This window comes from Podarcis filfolensis (assembly GCF_964270895.1).
Source record: "Podarcis filfolensis genome assembly, chromosome: 6".
Lineage (NCBI taxonomy): Eukaryota > Metazoa > Chordata > Lepidosauria > Squamata > Lacertidae > Podarcis > Podarcis filfolensis.
The window spans coordinates 25,023,847-25,051,823 of NC_139609.1; the positions used below are offsets into that span (position 1 = coordinate 25,023,847).

General features: G+C 45.2%; 1 protein-coding gene across 6 annotated transcripts in view; it reads right to left on the reverse strand.

The window, feature by feature from the left end:
* ALG14 (ALG14 UDP-N-acetylglucosaminyltransferase subunit) overlaps positions 1 to 27,977 on the reverse strand; it is a 55,688-nt gene that overhangs the window by 21,487 nt on the left and 6,224 nt on the right. For 4 of the 6 annotated variants that reach the window (XR_014549638.1, XR_014549639.1, XR_014549640.1 and 1 more), the window contains exons 1-3: positions 27,608 to 27,848; positions 21,164 to 21,315; positions 14,658 to 14,780 (exon numbers count right to left, since the gene is read on the reverse strand). Coding sequence is in view for 3 of the 6 variants with exons in the window: in XM_083620764.1 (XP_083476890.1) it covers positions 14,658 to 14,780; positions 21,164 to 21,315; positions 27,608 to 27,749 (417 nt within the window). In the remaining 3 variants the exon portion in view is untranslated. Of the gene's footprint in view, positions 1 to 14,657; positions 14,781 to 21,163; positions 21,316 to 27,607; positions 27,849 to 27,977 lie in introns of those variants that run through there. The other 2 variants (XM_083620765.1, XM_083620766.1) reach the window with 2 other exon arrangements.

Below are 27,977 nucleotides of genomic sequence, written 5' to 3' on the forward strand. Positions count from 1 at the left end.
TTTCTTTCCGAATGAAGCTTGCAGAGCCCCTTGTGCTGTGCTTCCCAAGTTCCTGACAATCAGCTGATTGTTGGGTGCTTGGGAAGCACTGCCCCAGAGGTTTTGGGTTTGCTGAGCACAGCACTTCAGCCAGCCGACTGTGCCTGCAAAGCCCCTTTCAACCAAGCCCCACCTTTACCTGCCCCTCATCTGACATCAGGTGTAGGTCACGTGGGCATGCATGGACAAAACAGCCTGGCAGGATAAATGGAGCTGCCTGATTTAGTTACTGAACAAGCAAGAAAGGATTTAAAGAAGAAATGTTCTGCCTTGGAACTGTGGTTTCACCACCGGATGACTCTGAACTGTTATTTTACTTTTCTTCTTAGGCAGGGAACTTTGAGGACAGAAGAGAGCATTGGGAAGCTGTCAGACGGATCAGACTCCTTTTGTTTGAGCTGCCACTTTTCCTCCTCAGAGGCATTTACAAGGGGTGCCGAAATTATCCTATCAGGACTGAAGCACATTCCCTTACTAGCTTTATGGCCCATGTTATGGGTCCCTAAGTCTCTAGGGAGTTAGGGACCCTTCTGATCATAGGTGCTTCCCATTCTGTGAACCAAACTTTCCTGTCCTTGACTCACCATACGACAGTGACCCCCCTTTCTTCCCTCTACTCTGCTCAGTGTTTTCTTAATTTCCTCAACTTGCACTGTTCTGTTTTCTTTTGCTTACTCTTTTGTTTCAGCTTTCCACTTATACCTGAAACGCACGGAGACAATTTGACCTCCTGGAGCATTTCCTCTGCTGTGCCTTCACTGTCAAAACAGTCACAAGGTTTTGGGGTCTAGCCACAATAATGCATTCTATGCATTTGCAAGTTACTTTTCAGCTAAGGCAGCTCCCAATGTGACTTAGGTCACATGTACACCATACCATTAAAGTGTTGCTACACCATTTTAACATTCACGGAGAATCCTAAGAAATATAGCTTGTAAAGGGTGCTGGGAACTGTAACTCTGTGACGTAAGCACTCTTAACAAGCTACAGATCCCAGGATCAGCTGCGTTTTCTTCCGCAGCCTCAGGTGGAACGGCTGGCTGTTACATCCATCTGGCTTCCCAAGAAGATTGCACAGCAATTATTTCTGGTCCAGCCTTGCAAGCAAGCCCGCGACAATTACCAACCCACAATTTCAAACAGCCTGTCTGCCTGCTCATATAGGTTTTTAAAATTAAATACAGCCCCTTACAAATTAAAACAAATCCTTTAATTTCATACCCTTACAAGTTGCTGGCAAAAGAACAGTTGCTCTGGGACTGGTGAGGAAAGAGATGTCTAGCACCTCTGCTTTGAGGTAACTTCAAATAAGAAATTCTCCCCCTACTTTCCTTTACAGCCTGAATGTAAAGCACACACCCCTTTTTACCCAAACTGACATAGGCAGCTCAATCCTAAATATGCTGACTTGAAAGACAGGTCCAGCTGTGCTCAACGAGGCTTGTCCCAGGCCTTTGGTTTACAGTGGAATAAGCCCTGTTCAACACAGCGGGGCTTATTTCAGAATAAACATGCATAGAGATAACACTGCAATTCTAATCACGTTTACTCAGAAATGAGCTCCACTGAACTCAGTAAGACTTACTTCCATGCAAACATGCTTAGGTTTGGGCGGCAATTCCCATTTTACTCCAAAGGACTGTTCGTAGCTGGGCTTTGCGGTGGAAGGTGGTCTTCTCTGTTCTCCATGCCTTCTTAATTTCGCAATGCTTGCTAAGCTCAGATCCGGAAGCCACTTTCAATTAATGGGGCCAAACCAGAGTAACCACAACACGTCTTGGAATAGGGAGCCTGGGAATAAACTTCTCCCTCCAGCATTTTTCAGTCTGCTTCCTCCCATAGCTCCTTCAACCTTCCAAATTCCAAGAAGAGGAGTTAAAACCAGAAAGCTGCTTTTCGTGATTATGGGGGAAGTATCTCAGCTGTGGAAAATAATTCAATGGCAGCTTCTGCAAGTATGAAGGTAAAAGTATGAACAGATTGATTCATGGTGAAATACTAAATGATCATAAGAGAACAGGATTGAATATGTGAAATGGATTTCTTGTATTTTTAAAAGGTTCATGCTGTAGAAAAGCTGCATGGATGTTTTAAAGAAAAAACTCTGGATTAACATTTGGTTGCCTAAGGAGAAATCCATACTTGGCACAGGTAAATGCCTATTTGCAGGTCTGTTTTAAGCACTTCCTGAGGCTTGTGGTTTCCCATTTTAGGCTTGGTGCCTCCTGTTTGCTAGAAACCTCCTCAGGTGGGTGAGAGTTGTCAGAATCACAGAAATTACCGTATTTTTCACTCCATAAGATGCACCTGACCATAAGATGCACCTAGTTTTTAGAGGAGGAAAACAAGGGGCGGGGGGAATTCTGAATCATACAGTGGATGTATGATTTTTGTGGTTCATGCTGTGGCTACAGACATGATATGTGATTTGACGGTGAGTTTGGGGTAGCCCAATGCAAAAATCCTGAGAATCCATGTGGATCCGTGCTTTGTAACCACGTTTTTGCGCCATTGCGGCCCACAAAACAGTAGATGCGTGATTTTTTGATGCAGGCCATAGCCATGGACATGCTATGTGATCTGATGGTGAATTTGGGGTGACCCAGTGCAAAAATCCTGAGGATCCATGTTCTGTTACCTCCCCCCTCCCAGGCAGCCTCCTTTATATCTAGAGTCCCTTATCCCTCCCGATTGCTTGCCGTTCAGCTGCTCAGAGGTTTTGTTTCAACACCCCCTTCCCTCTTTCTAAAAAAAAGGCATGATCTGCTTTTTGCCCCTGGGCAATTCAGCTCTAGGAACCACGCATTCACTCCATAAGACGCACAGACAGTTCCCCTTACTTTTTAGGAGGAAAAAAGTGCGTCTTACGGAGCAAAAAATACGGTATGTGCAAGTAGGCTGTTCAGATGAACAGTTGATTCAAGTGCTTGGTACTGACCCTCTTTGACTGTGCTGTTTTGGTAAGGTGGTTGCCCCAAATATTTGCACCAGCATGGTGGGAGGCTGTGCCACAAGACCCTATATTTTCTTTATGTTAAGATGCAAGAAAAGCCAAGTAGACTGCCTTTGGGAAAGAACAGCATGTCTTAATGATAAGGACAAAAGAGCTCTGTAAAAAGTTAACTTTAAAATATGATAATTTGCCAACAGAAAGGGGAGGTTCTGTTTGAAAAATGCACATAACCAAACATGTATTAGAAGCAACTCCAGAACTGGCCCTATTATATATTTTCCAAGCATATATATGAATGCAAGCAGCAGGTTTACAGTGAGTAAGACCACTGGTCCGTCAAACCCAACATGGGCTTTTCTGACTGGTGATTGATTGAACCTAGGGCCTTATCAGCTGCACCACTGAGTTATAGCCCTGCAAAACAAAGTTTGTTTGTTTTTTTTAAAAAAAAGATGGTGTGGAAAATAAATAAGTGGAGGATGCCAGATCCAAAAATCAAAACACAATGATGGAAAGACTGAAGGAGCTCAATTAAACACACACTTTCCCAGGAACAGTCTTCAGGTTCCTCAAGCACATATCTGAAATTGCAATCTGGAATCCTTCAGTCTTCAAAGAAGGCTTATCTAGGTACCAAATTCTGGAACAATGTTTTAAAGGGCAGGAGAGGAGGCAAATAATATTGTGTGTGTGTGATAACTGTCAACTTTTCCCTTTTCTTGCGAGGAATCCTATTCGGAATAAGGGAATTTCCCTTAAAAAAGGGGAAAGTTGACAGCTATGGTGTGTGTGTGTGTGTGTGTGTGTGTGTGTGTGTGTGTTGCCTTTCCTAAGTGGATTGTATTGCTTGTTTTCACTATTGCTCAAAAAAACGATGCCCTAACCCTATGCCACTAGGAACTATACATGAATGCTTACACACATAAAAGAAGGGGCAGGGCGGGCACATCCATTGCTAAAGCTACAATATGCAGTGCTAACAGAAACCAGTGTTAATTTTTCTTCCGGAGTGTTCATGCTCCAACTGTGAACTTTTTAGCAGAAGAAGGTTGCAAATAAATGGAATTCCCCATTGCATAAATACAGATATTGAATACAGGCCAAAGAACATTGGTCTGGCACCAGCAAGACCACACTCGGAATGCTACGTTTATCCATTCGTGTCATCCCCATTGTCAGGAGAACCAAGGAACAAGGGCATGGGTAGTAGAGAGGAACCAGAGAGATACAGGAATTCATGGGGTTTAAGGACTTTAAAATGGGGGCATTGCTGATCCGAATGCCCATTTGCAATCCAGACAAATATGCAGCAAGGGTCACTTAACTCTGAGGTCAGAATTCACATTACACATATGGAAAGAAGGATCCAGAGTGTCTCCTCAGAGGATTTTTGCCTCTGAGAACTCCTAGCAAATAAGCTGCAGAGGGAGGGTCATGTCTGTGGTTGCTCCTCCAATGCTTTTTTTTCCAGCACGAGGTGAAGAACATTTCATTTCCCCAGACTTTTCCATCGTAAAAAACAACAACCTTTCAGTGTTTTTCAATTGCTTTGTACTCATGTCATTCTCTGTTGGGGTTTTTTTAATTCTGTGGCTGGTTTAATTCTGTTTTAGATATCATGTTTACATGTTAATTTTTTTGTATCTTATGGTTTTAATTATTATTATTTTTTACTTCTCAACCACCTAGAGAACCTTTGCTACTGGGTGGTATAGAAATACTGCAAGTGAGTAGCCAGACTGTTCCTTCTTGGTCATGCACGTGGCAATGCAGTTCTTTGAAGCCAAGGTCCCCCTGCGCATCACATCATGGAGTCCCACACATACTTTGGCTTGGTGATGACTGGTGCCCATTAGAACTGACAGGGTGGAAGGCAGAGACGACAATGGCAGGTGGAGCCAGAACCAATGACACGCAATAGTCAGCCCCCCATCTCCCTCCCTGCCGAATTCTGCAAAGGCTCCTCCTTCAACTAAGGTGGAGGAAACTGACAGACAGAGCCACCTCCTAGACTGGATGCAAGTTAAGAGGGCAGGGAGTTACGGACTGGCTGAGAGGGTCCCCATCCTATTATCTACAGCTGCTCTGCATCCTGCCCTCTATGTGCATTGCGGGTGGGGAGGCAGATTGCAGGACTGTGACTAATGTGTGCACTTAAAGCCATGCTTAGGCAGTTTAAACTCAACTCTCTCTCTCCCCGCCCCCACCTCCAATTTCTCTAGCCAAAGAAGAGGCCTGACAGCTTGGATATTTCCAAAGCAGCTATCCAAAGGAATGCAACCTCCGTTATTGATGAAACAAAGAACACTCAGACCTCTCTCATGCTATCAGATATTATTGCTTAGGTAATTATCAGCCACACTGTGTTCTTTCTAAATACTGGAGATCGTATCGCAGCTTCCTCTCCTGTCCCCCTCCGGTACTCAGGAGGGCACTGAATAGAACCAGTTGAAACTGCATGTTCAACGCTATTAGAAGGTAATGGTCTGAAACCATACACAGAACTGCTGTACGCTGCATTTATTTCTGATGTCCTTAGTGCTGGAGGTGCGTTAACTGGTTTCAGGAGAGCTTCCCCGTTAACAGTAACAAAAGCAACCCTGGCTGCAGGCCTCCTTCCTAAAATACTAAAGCTGCACAAAAAATAATAGGGAATGGTGGTCCCAATCCAGAGTGAGTTAGTCCAAGTCCCATTTAAATCAGCGGGACAACTAAAGTTGTGCTGAACTTTTAAGTTCCCTTGAAATGGATGGGATTTAAGCATGACCGCCTCTGAATTGGGGTTTCATTTTTCTGCCTCTAATGTAGGAGCTTTGCCTTGTAGGTATGGAAGACTTCTGCTTATATTTTCCTACATTGGCCATTGTTGTTGTTGTTGTTTAGTCGTGTCTGACTCTTCGTGACCCCATGGACCAGAGCACGCCAGGCACTCCTGTCTTCCACTGCCTCCCGCAGTTTGGTCAAACATGCTGCTGGCTTCGAGAACACTGTCCAGCCATCTCGTCTTCTGTTGTCCCCTTCTCCTTGTGCCCTCCATCTTTCCCAACATCAGGGTCTTTTCCAGGGAGTCTTCTCTTCTCATGAGGTGGCCAAAGTATTGGAACCTCAGCTTCACGATCTGTCCTTCCAGTGAGCACTCAGGGCTGATTTCCTTCAGAATGGAGAGGTTTGATCTTCTTGCACTCCATGGGACTCTCAAGAGTCTCCTCCAGCACCATAATTCAAAAGCATCAATTCTTTGGCGATCAGCCTTCTTTATGGTCCAGCTCTCACTTCCATACATCACTACTGGGAAAACCATAGCTTTAACTATACGGACCTTTGTCGGCAAGATGATGTCTCTGCTTTTTAAGATGCTGTCTAGGTTTGTCATTGCTTTTCTCCCAAGAAGCAGGCGTTGTTTAATTTCGTGACTGCTGTCACCATCTGCAGTGATCATGGAGCCCAAGAAAGTAAAATCTCTCACTGCCTCCATTTCTTCCCCTTCTATTTGCCAGGAGGTGATGGGACCAGTGGCCATGATCTTACTTGGCCATTATATTTTCCAGGCCAGGGGTTGCTAACCTGTGGCCTTCCGGATGTTCTTGAATGGCACTTTCCACCAACTCCAACTATGGCCAGTGGTCAGGGAGGATGAGGACTATAGTTCAGAAACATCTGGAGGGTCACATCTTAACCAGCCCTGATATTGACTGAAATTAATATGGGCTGTATAAAGAATTCAAATTGTTGCTTTTTGGTTGTTGTTCAGAACAATTGTTATGATCCTGCCAACTTTAGATATGTTTAAGTGTAATTGATTTCAGCAGACAAATTGAACATGTTCTTAACTCTCTCATACCGAAACCAATGGGATTAAAAGTGCGCTCAGCTTAAGTTCTGTCATGCTCAATATTAACAAAATGAACATTACACAGATGCATCCACTGCAGCTTATAGGAATGTCTCATGTTAGCAATTTGCAATTCTTATTATTGGCACAAATATATTTCTAGTCGCCTTGAAGGCATTTCTCCCCCTTGAAATTATACGTGAAGGGCAAGAGACCAAACTTTTCACACTGGGTGTTCTGCTCTGGCCTTGCAAAGGAGCCCTGGGGTGATGTGGCAAGGGAAGGTCAGTTGTTGCAGGACCAAGGAGAGCTCCTAGTCATTAACAGATCTGGGGCAAACTGATGGATGACCAGCTCTATTTCTCTGTAATATCCGAACTGGAGAGGCTATGCTAGCCCTGGAGCAGTGCCTGAACTTGCTAGTGGGCTGGATGAGGACCAACAAACTGACTCTGAATCTGGTAAGCCGGAGGCACTCTGGGTGAGTGGTTCCCAAGTCTGGATAATTGATCAATTGCCTGTTTTGGACGGGGTTGCACTCTCCCTGAAAAAGCTGGGTCATAGTCTGGGGGGGTGCTCCGCCTTTGGCTGATATGAGAGCTGCAGCTGTTTCTTAACCGAGACAGCCCAACTGCTGTTGCCCATGTGCTGTAACTTCCAGATTGGATTGCTGCATTGTTCTCTATGTGGGGCTGCCCTTGAGAATGGCAGGTATGGTCTTCTCAGGAGGTCTAATCCATCCAATGTCAGAATCAGGTCTTTAGTGTGGCAGCACCTATCTTTACAAATCGGACAAAGTGTCATTGCTATTGTCTTTCTGGCAGGCCTGTCTGGGGTAGCTCAGTCAGTACAGAATGAGGCTCTTTGTGATGGCCTGGGATTCGGACTCGGAGGCTGACCCTGAGGAATCCCAGCCTGCACAGGAGTCCCCGCCTCCAGAACCAGCTGAGCCGGGGCTGGGGCTTGAGCCTGAAGGGTCCTCACCTGTGCTGGATCTTCAGGTGCAGGCACCAGCTGAGTCTGCTCTGGCTCCTGAGGTGATGGAGGACCCATTGCCTGCAGGTGCTCCACTCTCAGCCCTGGTAGGGGAAGCTGAGGTTGCCTCTGGGTCCAGTAACCCTCCAGCCTCTCCTGAGCTGCAGAGGCTCAGGGCAGAGAGGCGGAGGGAACTAAGTTCCCGCAGGAGGAGTGCTCGCCTCCAAGCCAGGAGAGGTGAGTCACCTGTGGATCGGGGCCGCCCTATGCCTCGGGGCAGATAAAAGCCAGCCAGCCCCAGTCCCAGGTTGCGGGAGCAACATTGTTGGTAGCCTGTTCCTGCCTGCACCCTGTCTTGCTCTTCGGCCAGAGTTCCTGACCTCACCTGACTCCCTGCCTTGGACCCAGCTTCAGCTTTGACGGACAGTCTCCATACCGCACTATCGACCTCAGACTGGACTCGGACCTTGCCACACGGTTAACCCTCGGGACCAGCACACTCTTAATTTCAGGGTCATGGATACGAGCCCCAAGTTGGCCTTCTTGCCTGCCGTGGACACCGTATCCAGCTATACCCATCTTTAGGTAGGTCTTCAAGGAACAGTGGTTGAGAACACAAGAGGAGCAAGACATCTAGCCCAGCATTCTGTTCCCACAGTGGCCAACTCTGAGAAATACTGACCTGCCCACAGTAGGACTTTACACATCAAGGGTGGTATCCAATGCCCTTGTTGTGTTAGCACAAGGATTTATGGTATCCTTCCCCCCCTGCACACCCCACATCTGTTCCAGAGGGTTGGGGAAAACCCTACAGATTTAGGAGGTGCATGGAGGGGACAGCAGGGAAAGAACATTCTGTTGTGCAAGGAGAAATCCTTTTGCAACATTCACCTAGCACTACTTTAGATACAACCCCAATATGTTTGTTCTCCGATTTAAAAAAGCACATGAGACAATACACACCCACACACCCGCACACCCACACATAGCAGTATTTTGTCAGACAAGTTATGGACGGAAAACCCCCACAAGGCAACTTAGCAAATTCTCTCTAACAGAAGAAATCTACTTTTTAGTAATAATAATAATAATAATAATAATAATAATAATAATAATCCATTTTTCTATGTGCTCTGTAAACTCCAGAGATCAGGATAGAAGAAACCAATAACATACTGGAAAGTAATCTAGGTTTGTACTCTCTCCTTTAATAAAAAGTAGGGGGAAAGCCCTAATGCAAATCATGCTACAAAGGAACAATACCTTATTATCCATTCTAGCATGCTACAGAAGCACTATGAACTTAAGACATTTTGAGAGCTGCGGAGAGAATGGAAAGTCTTAGCTAAGTGAAATAAAGATCGCCTTTCATCACTGTGTGAGCGTTTCTATAACAATTGTATCTGTTTGCTATGGTGGAACTTAGCAAGACGGTGAATCCGGCACCTTACACTGCTTGCTCATTTCCATAATGCTATATGTATGGACTGAGGGTACTCCCTACCCAATCCCACCTTAGGGTGTCTAGCTTGGCACCTTCGGGAGATACGGTAACCAAATGGTGTTGTAGTCAGCCTTAAGCGAGACAGCTGCCTCCAGCCTATCCAGCTGTAAAGAAACATGAAATCCATTAAGGAAGCCAGATGGAATCCTTGCCTTGTCACTCTCACACACAGAGCAGGAAGGAAAACACTGGAGTGCCTTAGGTCAGTTGGTAGAATCAAGAGGCAAAGCTTTTTCCTGGGCTTCGTCACTTCAGGCAATAGGATGCAGGGTTTGTGCATGTACAAGAATGCTGTCTTGGTGGAGAAAGCACTCTGTGCATATAGAAAAACAGCCTGTCATAGAGAAGGCTTTATCTAAATGGATAGATTCTTGCAGTGCTATTTTTTTATAGAAAAATTGGTGCCGGAACTCACTATGAACGCCTCCCTTGTTCTCTTATAATGGCAATGGCACCCACCTGAGAGGTGCGGAAGTGAGTTCCGGCTAAAAATAAAAAAAGCCCTGGAATATTGCTTTATTTGAATTTATAAACATTTAAGCATAGGAAGAGTGTCCCCCCCCCCGCTCCAGTTCAGATCTCAACTATGCCAAGCAGCCTTAAGAAAGGTATCTTATCTCAGGCATTAACACTGCCTTTACATCTCCCTACTGCAATTTAGGGATTACAACCCTAGGTAGGTTTCAGGGCTCTCATCCAGGTAATTTAGTCAATATATATGAAACTCAAATGGTGCTAAATGCCGGATATCAATATCACCATTGTGCAGTTTTCCCATGAGAGGTTACCATGGGATTGCTGCAGAACAAAACTTTTAAGCACATAACCTTTCTAGGGCAAAGGGATGGAGATGGAGGACTCCAGACCCAGGAGCACAATACAGTATGATGCTCCAGACATTTCTACCTGACCCCTTGGGACTCGGCCTAAGCCACACCTCCTCCCCAGGCCCCGCCCCTTCACTCTGGCCCAACTCCACCCCCTCCTTGTCTACCCCGAATGTTGTATTGAATGTGTGCTGAGTGGGGATAAATTCACTTTCCCAAAACGCCACCTGACGCCTAGGTTAGAAAATGTGACGAAAACCCTTTAAAAGAGAGGGGAGGATAAAACCTGAGGAAAATACCTTGCTCTGAAAAGGGATTGCAAGTTTGTCACTGGGAGAATACACAAGAGCAGTGATCGGATGGAGGGGCCCATTAAAAAGGAAATGAACGAAGCACTGAGGTAGCAGGTCCTCTCTCTCTTACACCCTCATGGCTAAATGCGGTTATACTGGGAGAGCGCAAGTTGGTAAAAATCTTCCTGTGGACTAGCAACTTGCGTAGACTTATTTGGCCAGTTGCTTTGCCGGCCCAACAACAAACTGCTACGCACAGGCAAACGACAGAATGGTAGAGTGGCGAGGATGTCAGACCCTGAAGCTCACTGGATAACCTTGGGCCAGTTACTATCTCTGCGCCTAACCTACCTCACAGGGTTGTTGTGAAGGGAAAAAAATGCAAGAGGCATGTATGCTACTTTGACCTCCTTGGAGGAAAAAACAAGCTTTAAATGTAATAAACAAACCTCTGCGTGTGATCTACTCGGAATGCTGTCTTCCAGAGCCTGCTGTGCTGTGCTGTGCTGTGCCTACAACCTTGTGCCATAGCCAATTGCTCTCGCCGCTTCTTACCACCAAAGCCCTACTTGCGGGCAAGGCTGCTTGACTGCCACTTATTCCCACAAAGTGATGTTGAGGGCAGCGCTTGCTGTATTTGCTTAATCTCGCATTCCTTGAGCTCCTCGGATTTCTTCTTGCAGTCGAGAGGAGTTTGGGAGGGCACAAGAATCTGCACAATCAGGTCTTGCTAGGCGCAAGTGACTTTTTGAAAGCATTCCGAAATCCCACTGCTTCCCCATTAGAAGTACAGTAGAAACAGGAGAACAGCAGCAACAACAACCTGCCTACGCTGATTAACGCCTAGTGTGTCTGCAGATTCCAGCCCGGCAACCGTGTCATTTGGGCCTCATTTGGTGCTTTTCTTGGTGTTTCCTATTTTTAACACTTTTGAAGTTGAGCTCCGTGGCAGATGCCTTTGACAGATGCTGTCAACTCGGAACGCCAACTTTTTGTTCCACCCCCTCTGAAGACTTTTTTAACCTTTGGGACCTGGTAGTCTGCCAAGGATGTGGTGCTCTGCGGCTCAGTAAACGCAGTCTCACCCAAGCAGAGTTAAATATATGTTGTTGTTGAGGCGGCTTTCAAGCTCAAAGCTAGATACTCTGCCTGATAAATGTCCGTGTAATAATATATTAAGCCACGCTGTACGATAAAGGGATTGTGCGCTGTTGCTCTTAAAAAAAGATGCAATACCTCAAAGTGTTCAGGGAGAACCTTATCAAACAATACACAGCTCTCCCTTTCAATTGTTATCAGATCCTCTTTCCCAAGACACTTTAAAAGAGGCGGCAGTTAACATCTCTAACGTCGGTTTTACGACAGAAAGCCGTTGGCACCGCCTCCCTGACGAATGGATTAATTTTTCTCCAGCTATTTACATTAGCTGGTTTTCACCTTCAAAGCCTTGGGTGATCAGAGTCAGAGTTATCTGAAGGACAACTTACACCTGTATTCACCTGCCCACACATAATGATAAAGAATGGAGGTCCTCTTGGTTTGCCTACCACTGCAGTTGGTGAAATACGACACAGGGCCTTCTCTGTGGTAGCCCCACGACTCTGAAATTTGTTGCCAGCTGACCTCTGGAAAGCTACCATACTCCAGGCCTTCAGAAGCACTTTGAATATGTATTTGTTTTGGGTGGACGATGCATCCTTTGGTGCTTTTCTATGGGTACCCCTTCTAGCTGAATTACAGTGGTGAACCCGTGACCCTCGGAGTGTTGTTGAACATCAGTTCCCATCACTCAGTAGGACCAATGGTCAGGGATAATGGGGTTTGTAGTTCAGCAGCTACAACTGCAGGTTCCCCACCACTAAACGAGATGATTTGACTCTGCATAAGGCAGCTGCATGTGTTCAGATGAGCGCTCAAAAGCATCTCGTATACATTATTTCAGCAATCCTAACCAAAACAGTCTTGCAAGCCCTATACCACAGGCATTAAGACAGGAGTGGGAGGAGAGAAAGAGCTGATTGCTTACAGCCACCTATAGAAAATCACAGATGAGGAGAGATTTGAACTGGGGACTTGTGGCCACACCCTTAGCCACAATGCACAGCACTTCACAAGCCAGTCTACAAGTCGCTCTAAATCAAAGCACCTGAGTGATGCTGCTGTGGCTGAGCACAGAGTGTATTCAGTTTCACTATGCACTGGCAAAACTCCATTCTCTTGCAACGAGAGTCCCTCTTTTTAAAACACACACCCACACCCTCAGAGGAGATTTCAGTGCAAAGTCCAGGAGGCCCTCTGGCACCAGCTCTGTATTTTTTGGCACTGCTATTTCAAGCGAAAAAGCTATACAGAAGTTAAACTATCGCTAAGTTACCCGCCGATACCCTTACTCCTTTGACTTTTTCCACATCGTCTCCTCCAGCAATGTAATGGTCTGTTTGATTTTCCAGACAATTTCCCTTATGATGGAAACTCAATACAATTGATGCTAATTAAACGGAGCCATCGCTGTAACAAGGCAATGTCCTAATGTACTCGTCGCATAAAGACGGTCTGTTTCATTTGAATTAAGGCATTTTGCTTCCTCTTTAATGAAAAGCAAAAATCAATGTATGGGGAAGAAACAGGGAACAGGGCTGGGTTCACTAAGGTCTCTCCTTTGTTTTCTTTCATACTCTGGTCAGCAACTAGCTTTACGGGAGAATCACTTTGAAGTCAGGAGAGTGTTCCACCCCCTATGACTTTGCAATGGACAGTCAACAAGCGCCACTCTGTTCCCGCATTGCTCTTCTGGGGGTGGGGGTGGCGCCAGATAGAAAGAAAAGTTAGACAGAAAGAAAAGTTACCTTGAAACTAACTTTTTAGAACCTTGTTATTACAACATGGCACAAGCTTCTCCTAGCAGACTATCGAACCTCATCTGAGGTCCAATTTAGCACTGTCTATAAGGAAGCGTGGGACACGTGTGGCGCTGTGGGTTAAACCACAGAGCCTAGGACTTGCCGATCAGAAGGTCGGCGGTTCGAATCCCCAACGCGGGGTGAGCTCCCGTTGCTCGGTCCCTGCTCCTGCCAACCTAGCAGTTCGAAAGCACATCAAAGTGCAAGTAGATAAATAGGTACCGCTCTGGCGGGAAGGTAAATGGCGTTTCCGTGCGCTGCTCTGGTTCGCCAGAAGCGGCTTAGTCATGCTGGCCACATGACCCGGAAGATGTACGCCGGCTCCCTCGGCCAATAAAGCGAGATGAGCGCCGCAACCCCAGAGTCGGTCACGACTGGACCTAATGGTCAGGGGTCCTTTTATGGAAGCTTTGCCATGTGCCAAAAAAAAAAAAAAGCTTCTAAAGATTTAGGGCAACAATCCCAACACCAAGGAAGCAGACTTCTGCTTGTGTGAGAGGAGTTTCCCTTCATCTTCTTTCCCCTACATGTCCTGTGGCCCTCCAAATCTGCGCTGCCTGGTCCCCAGCTGCCCAGAGCAGATTTGTTGGGTACCTTGAAGAGAGATAATCCATTATAAATAGGGTGCCTGCTCTGCTGGCAGGTGGGCGTTGTTGGATTTCACTTTTAGTCTCAAGGTACCATCAGAAACACTTCTTTCTCTTTATTACAGATGAATAGAAGACAATAAGAGTTTTCATACTGTATAAACAGGAATGTTGAGTCTACTTTGTTGTTCACTAGAACCCCGTGACCCTACCAAGCAAGGCACAAGGGACACCTATTTAGAATGAAAGAACAGGGTGCCTCTGAGCACATGGGATGAAGGAATTTGTTTTTAGTAGAAAAACTGAGGTGAGTTCACAGTCCTTTCAAAAACTTCACTCCTGGTTAGCCTTCTTATTGCAGCAGCCTAATAAAAAGTCACTTTGTTGTTGCTATTGTTAAAACAATTTGGAACCGGAAATCCTTGTTATCTGGCCGCAAATCACTGCAGTGTCTTCCACTAGATCCTGATCTAACTTCTGCCACCTTTGATATAAATCAGCTAGACAGACTGATAACACCCTGTTTTATGAGTACCCACTGCCACATTCAAACTAGCCTGAAAATGCTGCATTGCACAAGAGAGCTGCTTAAAGGTTGGAGGACTCAATCGAGGGAAGTAAACCCTGCAGGAACCAGTCCTAAATTTGTATGCATATTTAGAGGTTTGTTATCTCCAGATAGTTATTTCCTTTTGGGACAGACAAGGCATTTCTTCATTATTTGTCTGCAACAGTTGTTTTACATACCAAATCCGGCTTGAGTCTGAAGGTCAAAGGGAGAGAGTAAAACATGGAACGCAGAGTCGTCAGCACAGAGGAGCTCCACAACTGACGGACCTCCCGGCTTCTGGGAATGCGGTGGAGGGTGAACTTGGAAAACAAGGGAATAAATGGACAGATTTACACCAGATGACTCGTGACCGTTTGCACATAGTTCCATAAGGCGGCTGCTATCTTTGCTTGCTGCACACCTCCCATTCACAAAAAAAGGAACAGATACCAGAGATGGGGCTCTTGGGTTGGCCTCGTGGCTGTGGACTCCAGATTGCAACTTATTTCCCTGTTCCAAAGGAGCAAGTTCTCCATTTGCAAAAGAGAGCACACAGATGCCCTGACCTTTCACAGGATTTTCACCCCTCCCCTGCAAGCAGCATCCGGCACATGCTTTTAAACACATGATGAATATGAGTGCAAGACCCGGACATGGCAGCACAGATGCATAAAATCACTTGGAAAATGAAAGCAAATGTCTCTCTCCTTACTTTTCAAACAGTGCTCAAACTGTGCGGCTTAGGCAGCACAACAACAATTGGCTTATTGCTCCACCTAGTGGACAGTAAGATGAATTGCTAGCAACAGATGCTGTTGAACTGAAATCTTCTGAGCTTCCTATTAAAAGTGTTCTGCTCTAATCTTACCTTGCAAAGCATCCTCCCAATTTCCACAGCACTTTGTGTCATAAGTTAGGACACTGGTTCATACACCTTTTTGGCAAAGTTAGTACAAAACTAATCCCCAAGCTATGCTTGACTTCACAATGATTACTAAGGTGAAACAGCAACGGAAGTTGCAGCTCAGACGTAATGCTAACCATAATTTAGTGTTGCAGAAATGAGCCTCAGGAACCCTCATGCTTGCACACTCCTCCTTACACCCAACAAGGAAGACTTTAGAAGCTTTTGCTTTTGCTTAGTGTGTCTATCAAACTCTAACCTATAGTTACTCTTTTCTACGGTTGGTTGAAAAAAGCCAGCCTAAACTATGGTCTGAGCTAGCTTGCTTCAGCTAACCACAGCTAAGATTAACCAGTTTGTCCAGGCTTAAAAATTTCTATACCAAATGAAGAAAAACATAGGGCACAGAAAAAAGTAATAACAAAACTGCATCCATAAAAAAAATACATCGCAAATGGATAGATTAAATTAATACAGGAATGTAGCTGTGTGACCCCGTCAAGGAAGGCTTGGACAAACAGGTGAGATTTCAGCTGCCTCTTAAATGCCAATACTGTAGGTGCTGGCCTGATGTTCACCGGAGGAAGCCTGCAAAGGGCAGGTCCTGCCACACTAAAGGCTGTGGTCTTAGCGGACGTAAGACCAACCCTGGAAGCATATGGCACTACTTAGGGGTAGCTCTCTTGAGCTTCAAAGTGACCAAGCAGGACTGTAACAAGCAGGCGTTCCCAAAGGTCCCAAGTCATTCAGGGCTTGACATGCGAATAGCAAAACTTTAGAATTAAGTCTTGTAGCATACTGGCACCCAGGGCAACTATTTCAGCACAGGATTTATGTGCTGTTGATAGGGCGCCTCCTCCAACAGCCAGGCTGTAGCATTCTTCACTACCTGTAGCTTCCCGGACCAACCTTAAGGGGAGTCCTACATAGAGCGCACTGCCGTAATCCAATCAGGGGGTTACTAATGCCTAGACTACTATAGCTAAGGTATTTTGATCCAGGAATGGCTGCAGCTGTCACACCAGTTGATCTGGCAGAAGGTAGTGTGGCACACTGGTTAGGGTGCTGGACTAGGACCTGGGAGGCCAGGGTTCAAATCCCCACTTGGCCATGAAGCTCTCAGGGTGACCTTGGGCCGGTCACTGCCTCGTGGCCTAAGCTACCTCACAGGTAGGTTCCATCTTCAAAGAAACTGCCTTTTTTTTTAAGTCATCAAAAAATGGAAGATGCCTTGGCTGCTAGTGCTCATTCGCACCCGAAGCTGTTTTGTTCATCTTGCATGTGCTAAGAATGTTGAATCCTTCATCTTTGGAATGTCTTGTCCAAACAGAAAACACGAGCAGGAATTTTTAGTGACGTTGGTGAGAAAAATGCTGTGAAGCCCACAGCCATAAGGAGGCCATCCCAACCTGTTTTATGTGGGTGAGATGTGGTGGTGCGATTTACCCCAGTGGGTTTATTTTAGCTCATTTTTACATTTTTTTAAATATACTTTTTTTAATCCGTTGCCCACAACAGTTCCTTAAGAGAAGCAGCAGACCACATGCAAGGATCCACTCCCTGCCCTGAACAAATTACCAGCTTTATGGTTTTGTGTCAGCAATGGCTGGATTTGTGTGTGGCTCCCCCTCGTTGTGAACCTCTCCAGGAGGCAGCTTCTCAGCCTTGGGGATCCTGCCATTCCTCATCCATGCCTTGGGGATCCTGCCACTCCTGCTGACTACACGATTCCCCTGGAAAGGGTATAGGTAGGCATCTTGCTCCACTTAAGCCTTGTTCAAGCAACAAGGCTTGCCTATGCTCCAATGCCATCCTGTATTCTTGGATTCCTCAGAGAACCTCTCCTGGTGCCGACTTAAATAAATAACTTTATTTGAACTGAATTTTTATGCAGCTTAATCTTAAAAACTTCTAAGTAGACTTAGTCAGCTTTTCAGCACCAGGCTGAATGTTTCTATTCTCCCAGGCTATGGACAGAACTAATGGTCTGGCTGTTTGTTTGTTTGTTTGTTTGTTTGTTTTATGGTGCTCATTCTCATGTTAGGCTAAGTGGTTATGGACGCTTCTATTTTGTATGTTCTTGTTTTTGCAAATCGCTTTGGAACTTCTTTTTGGTTGTGTGAAGCAATGTGTAAATCAAACTGAAGAAACTAAACTGAGGAAGTCTCACTGTATTCCGTGGGGTTCATTCTTAATAATAATAATAAGATGAAGAAGAAGAAGAAGAAGAAGAGTTTGGATTTGATATCCTACTTTATCACTACCCTAAGGAATTTCAAAGCGGCTAACAACCTCCTTTCCCTTCCTCCCCCACAACAAACACTCTGTGAGGTGAGTGAGGCTAAGAGACTTCAGAGAAGTGTGACTAGCCCAAGGTCACCCAGCAGCTGTATGTGGAGGAGCAGAGAGGCGAATCCGGTTCACCACTGCTCTTAACCACTACACCACACGTGTGTAGGGTTGCAGTCTTACAGGGCAAGCCTATATATGTCTACTCAGATGAAAGTCCTATTGAGTTCAATGAGACTTACTCCCACATGAGTGTAATAGGATTGCATCCTTAACTGGTTGGTGGTGCAGTCCTGTACCTGCTTCCCTGGGAACAAAACCCACTGAACTCAATGGGACTTAACTTCAGTGTAGATGTGCACAGAAGTACACCATAAACCTCACAGAAGGGACCACAAGGGTCATCTAGCCCAACCCCCTGCAATGCAAGAATCTTTTGCCCAATGTGGAACTTAATCCCACGGCCCTGAGATCAAGAGTCTTCTGCTCTACCCACTGAGCTACTGGGTAGATATGTATAACCAATATGATTTCTTTAATCAAGTGGCAGACCTTATATAAATTCAGATGAACAACATTTTGAAATCTACTTTTTATTCCATTTCATCTTTTCCCCTGATAATATTGCTTGTTCTACAGAGATGGGGGCTAAATTCCTTCTTCCAGTTTCACGGAGGAGAGTACAAGCACTCAAATGAAAAAGAAAGAAAGAAAGAAAGAAAGAAAGAAAGAAAGAAAGAAATGTATGCCCTCCGAGTAGGAACAAAAATTCCGCCTCAGAGATCTGAGACAGAACAGTGATGTGGTTCAACGACTTGAGTTCTCAGCGGAGTCGTAACCCTTAGAACTTGATAGGTACTAGATCAGACGACAACACCCCCCCTGCAAAAAAAGCAATCTCATACTGTAATAAATGTTACAAAGTAAAAGACACTTTAGTGGAGATAAGCCCAACCCTGAAACCTCAACCCAAAACAAAACAAAACACGGCATAGAAGCATGTTAACAATAACAAAATTTAAAAGCTTCAGAAGCAGGTCCAACTGAAACAAAGTTTTCGTTTTCCTGAGTTTGGGTTACACAGAACTTGTTAAGATACTTAAAAGGAAACAGATGTATGTTGACATGCATTTATAAAAGATCCTATCAGATGCCACCTTTCTTTCTGGTACTTTTGTTAATAATTGCATGTAGCAAGAGATTAAAGAGAAATATTTCTTTGTGTTGTTTTCCCTGCCCCTCCCCCGCCCGCAGTTTGTCTTCATTGTGCAAGATGTGCTGGGAATTGGCTATTTCCCATGCTGAACTGATTATAACAGAGTTGCTGGCTAAGCTGTAGTGAGGAAAAGCTTGACCATGTTTCATACATGTGCTGAAGTCACATACAGAGCTAGGAAAGAGTGGTGCAGAACTAACAACTTGCTCATAAATACAAGGAAGACAAAGGAGCTTGTGGTGGACTTCAGGAGACAGAAGAGCAATGTCCAGCCACTTTTGATTGATGGGGTCTGTGTGGAGAGGGTAACAACGTTCAGATTTTTGGGCATTGAATTACAAGAGGATCTGTCCTGGAGTGTCAACACAAGGGGGCTTGTGAAGAAGGCGCAACAGAGACTGTACTTTTTGAGAATTTTAAGCAGAAACTGCTGCTTGCCTTCTATCACTGTGCCATTGAGAGCGTGCTCACTTATGGCTTATGTGTGTGGTACGGAAGCTGTACTACCCAGGACAGGATGGGGTTGTGCAGAGTTGTTAAGGCAGCAGAGAGCATTGTTGGCTGCCCACTTTCCACCTTAGAGCAGATCTATGCTACAAGGTGCCATAGGAAGGCACTGGACATAGTAAAAGATCCATCGCATCCTGGTCACTGTCTCTTCGAGCTCCTGCCGTCGGGACGGAGATACAGGACGATGAAGACAAGAATGAGCCGTCTTAAGAACAGCTTCTTCTCCAGAGCGATCTCGGCCCTGAATGGGAAGCCTGGACTTTGAAAGTCATCTAATCTTCCTTGCTGTACTATACTGTATTGTTTAATTAGTGTTTTTATGGAGCAGCCAAGTAATTTCGTTGTCCCCGAGAGGGGGCAATGACAATAAAGATATTATTATTATCATTATTATGTAACATCCCGAGCATCTTAAAAAGCAGAGACATCGCCTTGCCAACAAAGGTCCGTATAGTTAAAGCTATGGTTTTCCCAGTAGTGATGTATGGAAGTGAGAGCTGGACCATAAAGAAGGCTGATCGCCAAAGAATTGATGCTTTTGAATTATAGTGCTGGAGGAGACTCTTGAGAGTCCCATGGACTGCAAGAAGATCAAACCTCTCCATTCTTAAGGAAATCAGCCCTGAGTGCTCACTGGAAGGACAGATCCTGAAGCTGAGGCTCCAATACTTTGGCCACCTCATGAGAAGAGATGACTCCCTGGAAAAGACCCTGATGCTGGGAAAGATGGAGGGCACAAGGAGAAGGGGACAACAGAGGACGAGATGGTTGGACAGTGTTCTCGAAGCTACCAGCATGAGTTTGACCATGCTGCAGGAGGCAGTGGAAGACAGTAGTGACTGGCGTGCTCTGGTCCATGGGTCACGAAGAGTCGGACACGACTAAACGACTAAACAACAACAAACATCCCGAGCCTACTAGGGCTTGTTAGGCAAGCACACCAAGGGTTTAGGATGCGGCTACCAGCAGCTATGCCAGCACAAAGCATGACCTTGTCTGGTGCTGCAGCTGCATTGTAGTGGAACTGCAGGCAGATGTGCTTGTGCAAATGGCATTGGCAGATGTGCCACATTTTTCACTCTACTCAATGGACAGAAGACCCTTATTGATATAAAATCCTTCTCAGGTACAGGGAAACAGAGCTCATACGTTTAGATCACTTTTACCACTGGTTCTTAAACCTGCAGTCCACTGATGACCAATGACTCCTCATGCATTTTCAGGTGGCTCCTAAACTGTCAATGGAAAGAGAAGGAAAGGCTGGAGGTCTCTTTGAACTTTCTGCCACATCCTGAAGATAGGCAAGCCCTTTTTTCTGGGAAACGTACAAACTGAAAAATGAAAAGCAACTTGTCTTTTCAAGCAGACATTTTAAAAAGAAACCTCTGACTGTGCGCACATTTCTCCCTTGTGTACAGAATTATTATTATTATTAATGAGAACAAACAGTAATTGATTATAATCCCCAATTCTATACATGCTTATTTGGAAATGCCTTGCTGGTTTCAGCGAGGGCTTATCTTAAAAGCAGGGGTGGCTAATCTTTTTTGGCCTGAGTGAAAGCCACATTCACCCTTGGCTAACTTTTGGGTTTGTGAGTAAAAGGTAAGATTCAATAAAGATAAAAGCATAAAGAGGCAATTCAGCAGGATAAATTGAGAAGCAAAGTGCTCGGAGCTACAGATATGGAGCCCAATGAAAATCATGCTGATAAGCGATTTAAGTCACCATTTCGGCACGTGAAATATAAACAAACAGTTATCAATAAAGATGCCACAACTTACCAAGGAATTGGAGGCGGTTTCAGCTCTTTGCTGTTCAAAAGAACGGATTTTTTCTTCACTCATTTTGTCTGAATCAGCCAAAACATAATGTCTAGGAGAGTATGTCTGGGACAGGCTACTAAGTAACCTCAAGATTTCTGTAGTGTGCCCACCTGAAAAACACAAAAGCAAAGGTGGCTTGTGAGAGATCAGCGAACTGCAAGACTCTGATGACTGCAGCATCAACTGGAGACTGATGTGTGTTGATGACTGAGCCGGTATAGATCAAACCCCATAGAGATAACTTTCATGTCATATCAAAGCACAATACTTTTCATTTCAGACATTTCACATTTCCCCCTCTCAGTCAACTAATGTCTGAACTGCCAAATGTTTTCCATATGTATGTACTCCAACTCTAGTTCATTTCTGTTTCGTTAAAAGTTACGCTTACATGGCCAGTGGGCTTGGGCCTTCCTAAAAGAAAAATCATATACCGTATTTTTTGCCCCATAGGACGCACTTTTCCCCCTCCAAAAATGAAGGGGAAATGTGTGTGTGTCCTATGGGGCGAATGCAGGCTTTCGCTGAAGCCTGGAGAGCGAGGGGGGTCGGTGCGCACCGACCCCTCTCACTCTCCAGGCTTCAGGAAGCTATCCGCTAGCCGTGGGAGAGCTGCGTGAAGTCGCACACCCCAAGCTTTGGGCTTCACGCAGCCCTCCGCTAGCCGTGGGAGAGCTGCGCGAAGTCGCGCAGCTCTCCCACGGCTAGCGGAGAGCTTGCCGGCACCCAGAAGCTTGGGGTGCGCTGAGCTCAGCATGCCCCAGGCTTCGGGCTTTGCGCAGCTCTACGCTAGCCGTGGGAGAGCTGCGCGACTTCGTGCAGCTCTCCCACAGCTTGCGGATAGCAGCCTGTTCTGGGGGCTGGGGTCGGGGGAAGCTCGGGCTTCCCCCGCTCCAGCCCCGCACCTGGGGGGGAAATAATTTTTTTTTCTTTATTCCCCCCCCAAAAAACTAGGTGCGTCCTATGGGCCGGTGCATCCTATGGGGCGAAAAATACGGTATACAACATACTAGAAAATTGTTTTGAGGTTTGCAAACTTCGTTTTCCTACTACTACTACTAATAATAATTTTATTATTTGTACCCCACCCAACTGACTGGGTTTCCTGTGGCAAATTTACATTCTTTGTCTATATTTGCAAGAAGCATTCTACTAATGTGATGCTGCTGTTTGTTTTAGAAGGGAACCAATTATTGGGAATATATTAGGAACCTAAGAAGCTCCTTCATACCAAGTCAGAGAAACTTGGACGCCTTTAAAGGGGGTTGGACAAATTAATGAAGGAAGAGGCTGTCCATGCCTACTAGTTATGATGGCTGTGTACTTTCTCCAGTATCAGAGGTGTTTTGCCTCTGAACATTAGTTCAGAGTGGGGAGAGTCCTCTTGCACTCATGTCCAACATCTGGGCTTTCATAGCCATGTGGTTATGGCCACTGTGAGTACAGGATTCGGTACTAAATGAGCCTTTCATGTGATCCAGCAGGGCTTTCCTTATGCTCTTATGATCGATCCCACTCAGTATTCTCTATGCTGATTGACAGCTGCTCTTGGAGGGTTTCAGAAAGGTCTCTCCCGGTTGTGTCTGGAGGACACTGAGGATTAAATGTGGGACCTTCTGCGTGTAGAACATTGAGAAATACCCTTTACCCAGAGGCTGCTGCATTTAATAGTATAGTCATACTGTGCAACACTATTGAGACTAACCAATAGCTTACCCTGCTGCTACGCTGACTCCCTCCACAGAGCTAGTGCTGGGTGGTGGTGGTTAGGTGTCAGACTAGGACCTGGGAGACCAGGGTTCAAATCCTCACTCAGCCTGGGTGACCTAGGGCCAGTCAATGCCTCTCGGCCTAACCTACCTCACAGGGTTGTTGTGGGGATTAACTGAGGAGGACCCTTGTATGCTGTCTTGAGCTCTTTATGAGGAAAAAGGTGGGTGTAAAAGCAATAAATAAATAAATATTCCGTGAATAGATAAATGAAGCAGGATTCTCATGCTATTCGTAGTTATCTTGAAGGGAGAACTTCAGCAAGGTGCAGCTTTCTCCTCAAAGCCCTACGACAGCAGGAGACGCAAGTGGAAAAATATTCACCTATATAGCAATTAGATGAACCGCTGTGCATGGGTCTGGCTGCCCAATTTACATCCTTTAAACTCAAGACTCTGTAGTCACACGGTCCCTTCATCCTCTGGCACAGAGTAAGCCATGCCATGAGTTCACCCACCTTGGTGTAGGCTTGGCCCATGAGATTTTGCTGCCTGAGATGATGGACAAGGTGACACCTCCCCACCCCCACAGAAGCCATTCAGTTGGCTGTTCCACAGTATCCTCCACACCAGGCTAATTTGGGGAGCACAGGGCAAACTCTATGGTATACACAAATAAGAAGCTGCCTCATACACTTACTGGCAGCCAGACTCCAGGATTTTAGACTGGGTCTCTACCAGCCCTACCTGGAGATTCCAGGGATAGAACCTAGGACATGGGTAGGCAAACTAAGGCCCGGGGGTCGGATCCAGCCCAATCGCCTTCTAAATCCGGCCTGCGGACGGTCCAGGAATCAGCATGTTTTTACATGAGTAGAATGTGTCCTTTTATTTAAAATGCATCTCTGGGTTATTTGTGGGGCCTGCCTAGTGTTTTTACATGAGTAGAATGTGTGCTTTTATTTAAAATGCATCTCTGGGTTATTTGTGGGGCATAGGAATTTGCTCATTTATTTTTTTCAAAATATAGTCCGGCCCCCCACAAGGTCTGAGGAACAGTGGACTGCTGAAAAAGTTTGCTGACCCCTGATCTAGGACCTTCTTCATGTAAAGCAGATGCTGTACCATCAAGCTGTGGCCCTTCCCAAAAGCTCACACCTTGCTGCTGCACACTCACAATTCATTCATTTATTCCATAAAATATATACACTGCTTGTTTTTTGTTTTCAAAACCCACAAACAAACCTGAAAGTGATTTTTTAAAATAAAAAGCTGCTTCCTGATGTGGTCATCTCACGTGACATTTTGATTTGTAAATTAATTAGCATTTTAATTTTCTGTCATGGGCAACTATGTGCTTTGGACCATCTCTGTAGCACCTACTCTTTATATATGGAACAGGACACACTTTAAAAGCATATTATGACAGCTCCACGGGACATAAATAAACATCCCTATTTCAGAGCAGATATTATCGTATTGACTGAGATGAGCTTGCGCTTCCCCCGCAAGTGTTCACCTGTGCATCAAATGCAGCTGGGTGTCGACTTCCGGGGTGGCGCCATCAGCAATGGCGGACTCCCTCTGAACTGGAGGGACCAGCTCCGCACGAAACGGGTCGTTTCCGCTACGGCGAAGCGGGGACCCTTTAAAAAATCACAGGCGGATGAAGCCTGTGACCATGGGACTCGGCGGGCACCCTTAGCGCCCCCCCCAACCCGCAAAGGAACCCATTAACGGGCTCCGAAGCAAAGAGGGGGAAGTGGCGCGGTGCTGTGAGTCAATTGCTCTTTCCGTGGAGCGAAGCCGCATAGCCGTTGCCGGAGAGCGCTGCCTTTTTCCTGGGACAATTTGGCATTTAAAGAATCACCCGTGAGTACTTAAATCTTGAACAACTGGATTTTAAATAAGGACTGGCGAGTAGAGAGGAATTGGACTCAAAAATTTATTTCAATTTGGTACTGAAACGGGAAGGTCTAAACAGGAAGTCAGCCTTCTGTTTCTTTGTAGTCAGAATAAAGCAAAGACAACGTAAACTAGAGCTTAGAAAATCACTTTTAAAGGATTGGCTTTCATCATTTAAAATTGTTGAACCCCCCTTCGGTAGCAGGAGAAGAAGGGGGATCTCTTTTTTTTTTTTTGGACTGTTTAAACCTGCAGAAGTGAGTTTAAAGTAAAGTAACTTTCCACCGTCCTGATCCTGGAGCGGAGTGTCAGGACTGACGTTTGAAGCTCATTGACCAGAGACAAATGTTTTTGACAGACAGCTAAAGGAAAAGTAACATAGTGATTCCAATGTTTCCTTTCGCATTTTAAAGGAACAAATATTGACAGAATATCTCAAAAAAGAAACTTTGTTGCTATTGTCCTTAAAAGAAAAAATAAACAGAAGTTTTCCCCCTAGAGGGAGACTGTGAAACTGTAACTAATTCCAGGGAGCTTGCAGCTGTTACAGATTACAATCGTGGGAAAGGACTTGTGACCTTGTAGGACAATGTTTTCAGAAGCTCTGTTGGGTGCTCTTGGTAAAATAAATGCCCTATTGGATCAGTTAAGCCAGAAGGCGGATTTGATGACTAATGCGGCCAGAACTTTTGAACAGGTAGCAGGAAACTATATGGAGCCCACCCAGGAACTAAAACAGGAGTGTGCTATGATAGTACAGATGAGAGAAGAGGATGCTGATGAATTTTGGGTGCCAGAAATGGAGGGAGCTGCAGCCCTGCAGGAATATGAGCCTTTGGATTTGATAAATGAATTTGGAAAAAACCAGACTTGGAAAGATAAAGTTTGGACTGGCTTGGAAATGGGGGGTTGGATTGACCCTCCCATGCAGGGATGTTTGGACTTTCTGAGTCTGGCAACGGGCCGTCAGATGTTTGGAGCTGTGGGGGCTCTTAATTTTGGAGGGAATCTGAAACATGTGTTTAAATATCACATGGAGTTTAGTCTGGACTATGGAAATGGGGCTGATCTGCTGAAAAGGGTCAAAAACATTACCAAGCTGGAGTTCCCACGAGTGAAAGGAAAATATGAAGAAGAGCTGCGGAAGGGGCATGGAAGAGACTTGAGGGCCTTGGACATAAGGACACCAGGTTAATGCGCCAGATTAATGGGATAAAAAGGACTGACAAAATCCGGGACCAGGAGGAAGGGACGCTGGATGAAGATTGGATCGTTTTATTTTATTTTTCTTTTATCATTAGGACTGTTTTAAAATAATTGATGAATGTTAGAAAAATGTTGAAATGAAATTACTTTGTTCTAGTAAAAATGTTTAAAGAATTAGGTTAATGATATGGTTATGAGAAGTTGGTAAAAATAAGATTTAAGTTTTAAGCTTTAAGGTTTGCTATAAGATAAGATGAAAATAGTTTAAGGTAATGTAAGGACAGAATATTATGAACTATGGAAAGGATTTGCTGCGATAATTATTAACCAGGATACAAGAAAGGGGAGGGGGAGGAGGTCAAAGAAAGAAGGTAACGAAAGTTGAAAATTTGAGAATGATGGATTTATTTTTTCTTTTTCTTTTTCTGTTTTGTCTTTTTTTCCTTTTTATATATATTTTTAAAAAATCTTCAATAAATATTATTTAAAAAAACAAAACAAATGCAGCTGGGTGTCAGCCATCCACCACAAGGCTTATGCTACAGGGCAAAGGACTTCAAGGTGGTGGGACATCTGCATTCATAAACATGCAGCTGTCACAAATGCTGCACATTACAAATGCAGCATACAACTCCCGTGTTACAACAGCTAAGCTGGCTATTGGTCTGTTTCTGCGCACCCTTTAAAGTTCTGCTTATGACTTACAAAATCCTATATGGCTTAGGTCCAACTTAACTGAGACTGCACTCCCGCCTACAAACCTGCCCGAGTTCTGAGATATTCCGGGGAGGCCTTTCTCTCAGTCCCGCCACTCTCACAGGCGTGCTTGGTAGAGGTGCGGTATAAGGCCTTCTCTGTGCCTGCTCCAGGACAACTTTGGAACTCCCTGCCTAGAGAAGCTAGACTGGCTCCCTCCTTGTTATCCTTCTTCCAGCAGCTGAAGACCTTCTTATCCAAACAGGTTTTTGGGGACAGAGTGTTTTGAATTAAAGGGCTGGGGCTGTGCTGTTTTCACGGTAATTATCTGTATGTACTTAGTAAATTATATTTTATCATAACATAACATAACATAACATAACATAACAATATAATTAATATAATATAATATAATATAATAATAATGTTTGGTTGTTGTTTTTAATGTTTATTTCCGCTGTTCTTATTTTATCTGTAAGCTGCCTTGAGTCTCTGTCTGGGGAAAAGGCGGAATAAATAAATTAATAATAATATAGCCGCAATGCACGTGGCGCCAGCATTTGCTCTCAACAGCAGCGAGAAGGGTTCTGTAAGATGCTTTCCGGCTTAGCATCTCCCTCAGTTTATACTACAGTCATTTTAGCTAGGCGACTTATAAATTGATTCGAGGCTCCTCACGGTGGTTCCCCGAAACCAAATGAACCTCAGATCCATGCAAACCTCTGCCCGCTGTATGAACTACAGATCCCAGGATGCCTCGCGCCAAAGAACGCTGTGGGGGGGAAAGCTTGCTGCTGTGCTTGCTGGGTATTGTAGTTCGGGTGGACTAGGCCACACTTAGCTATGCAAAGCGCGGAGCGGGCAAACTCCGCCGTCTCTTTCTTACCAGAACCGGCCACCACCAGGAGGCTGACGGCGGCGTTACGCGGGACGTGCGGTCGCCTCGTTCGGAAGAACCGCGCGGCGAAGAGAAACGGCAAGAGGAAAAGGAAAGCTGCGATGCCCAGAGTCGCCCAGGAGGACTCCATGGGGAAGACAGTAACTAGGGCGGCGGACTACGGGAGCCGAAGCAGCTCAAAAATATTTAATCGTAGCCTTGCCACCCATCGCTTGCGAGTCGTCTACACCGCCGCCTGTTTTCTTTTGGTTTTTTTTCCAGGCAGCGCCTGTAGGTAGATGGAGATAGTGTTTATTTCAAAAGAGGAACGTTTCCTGGAACTAGCAAGCTTTTCCATTTTCGAAACAGGAATGTTTAG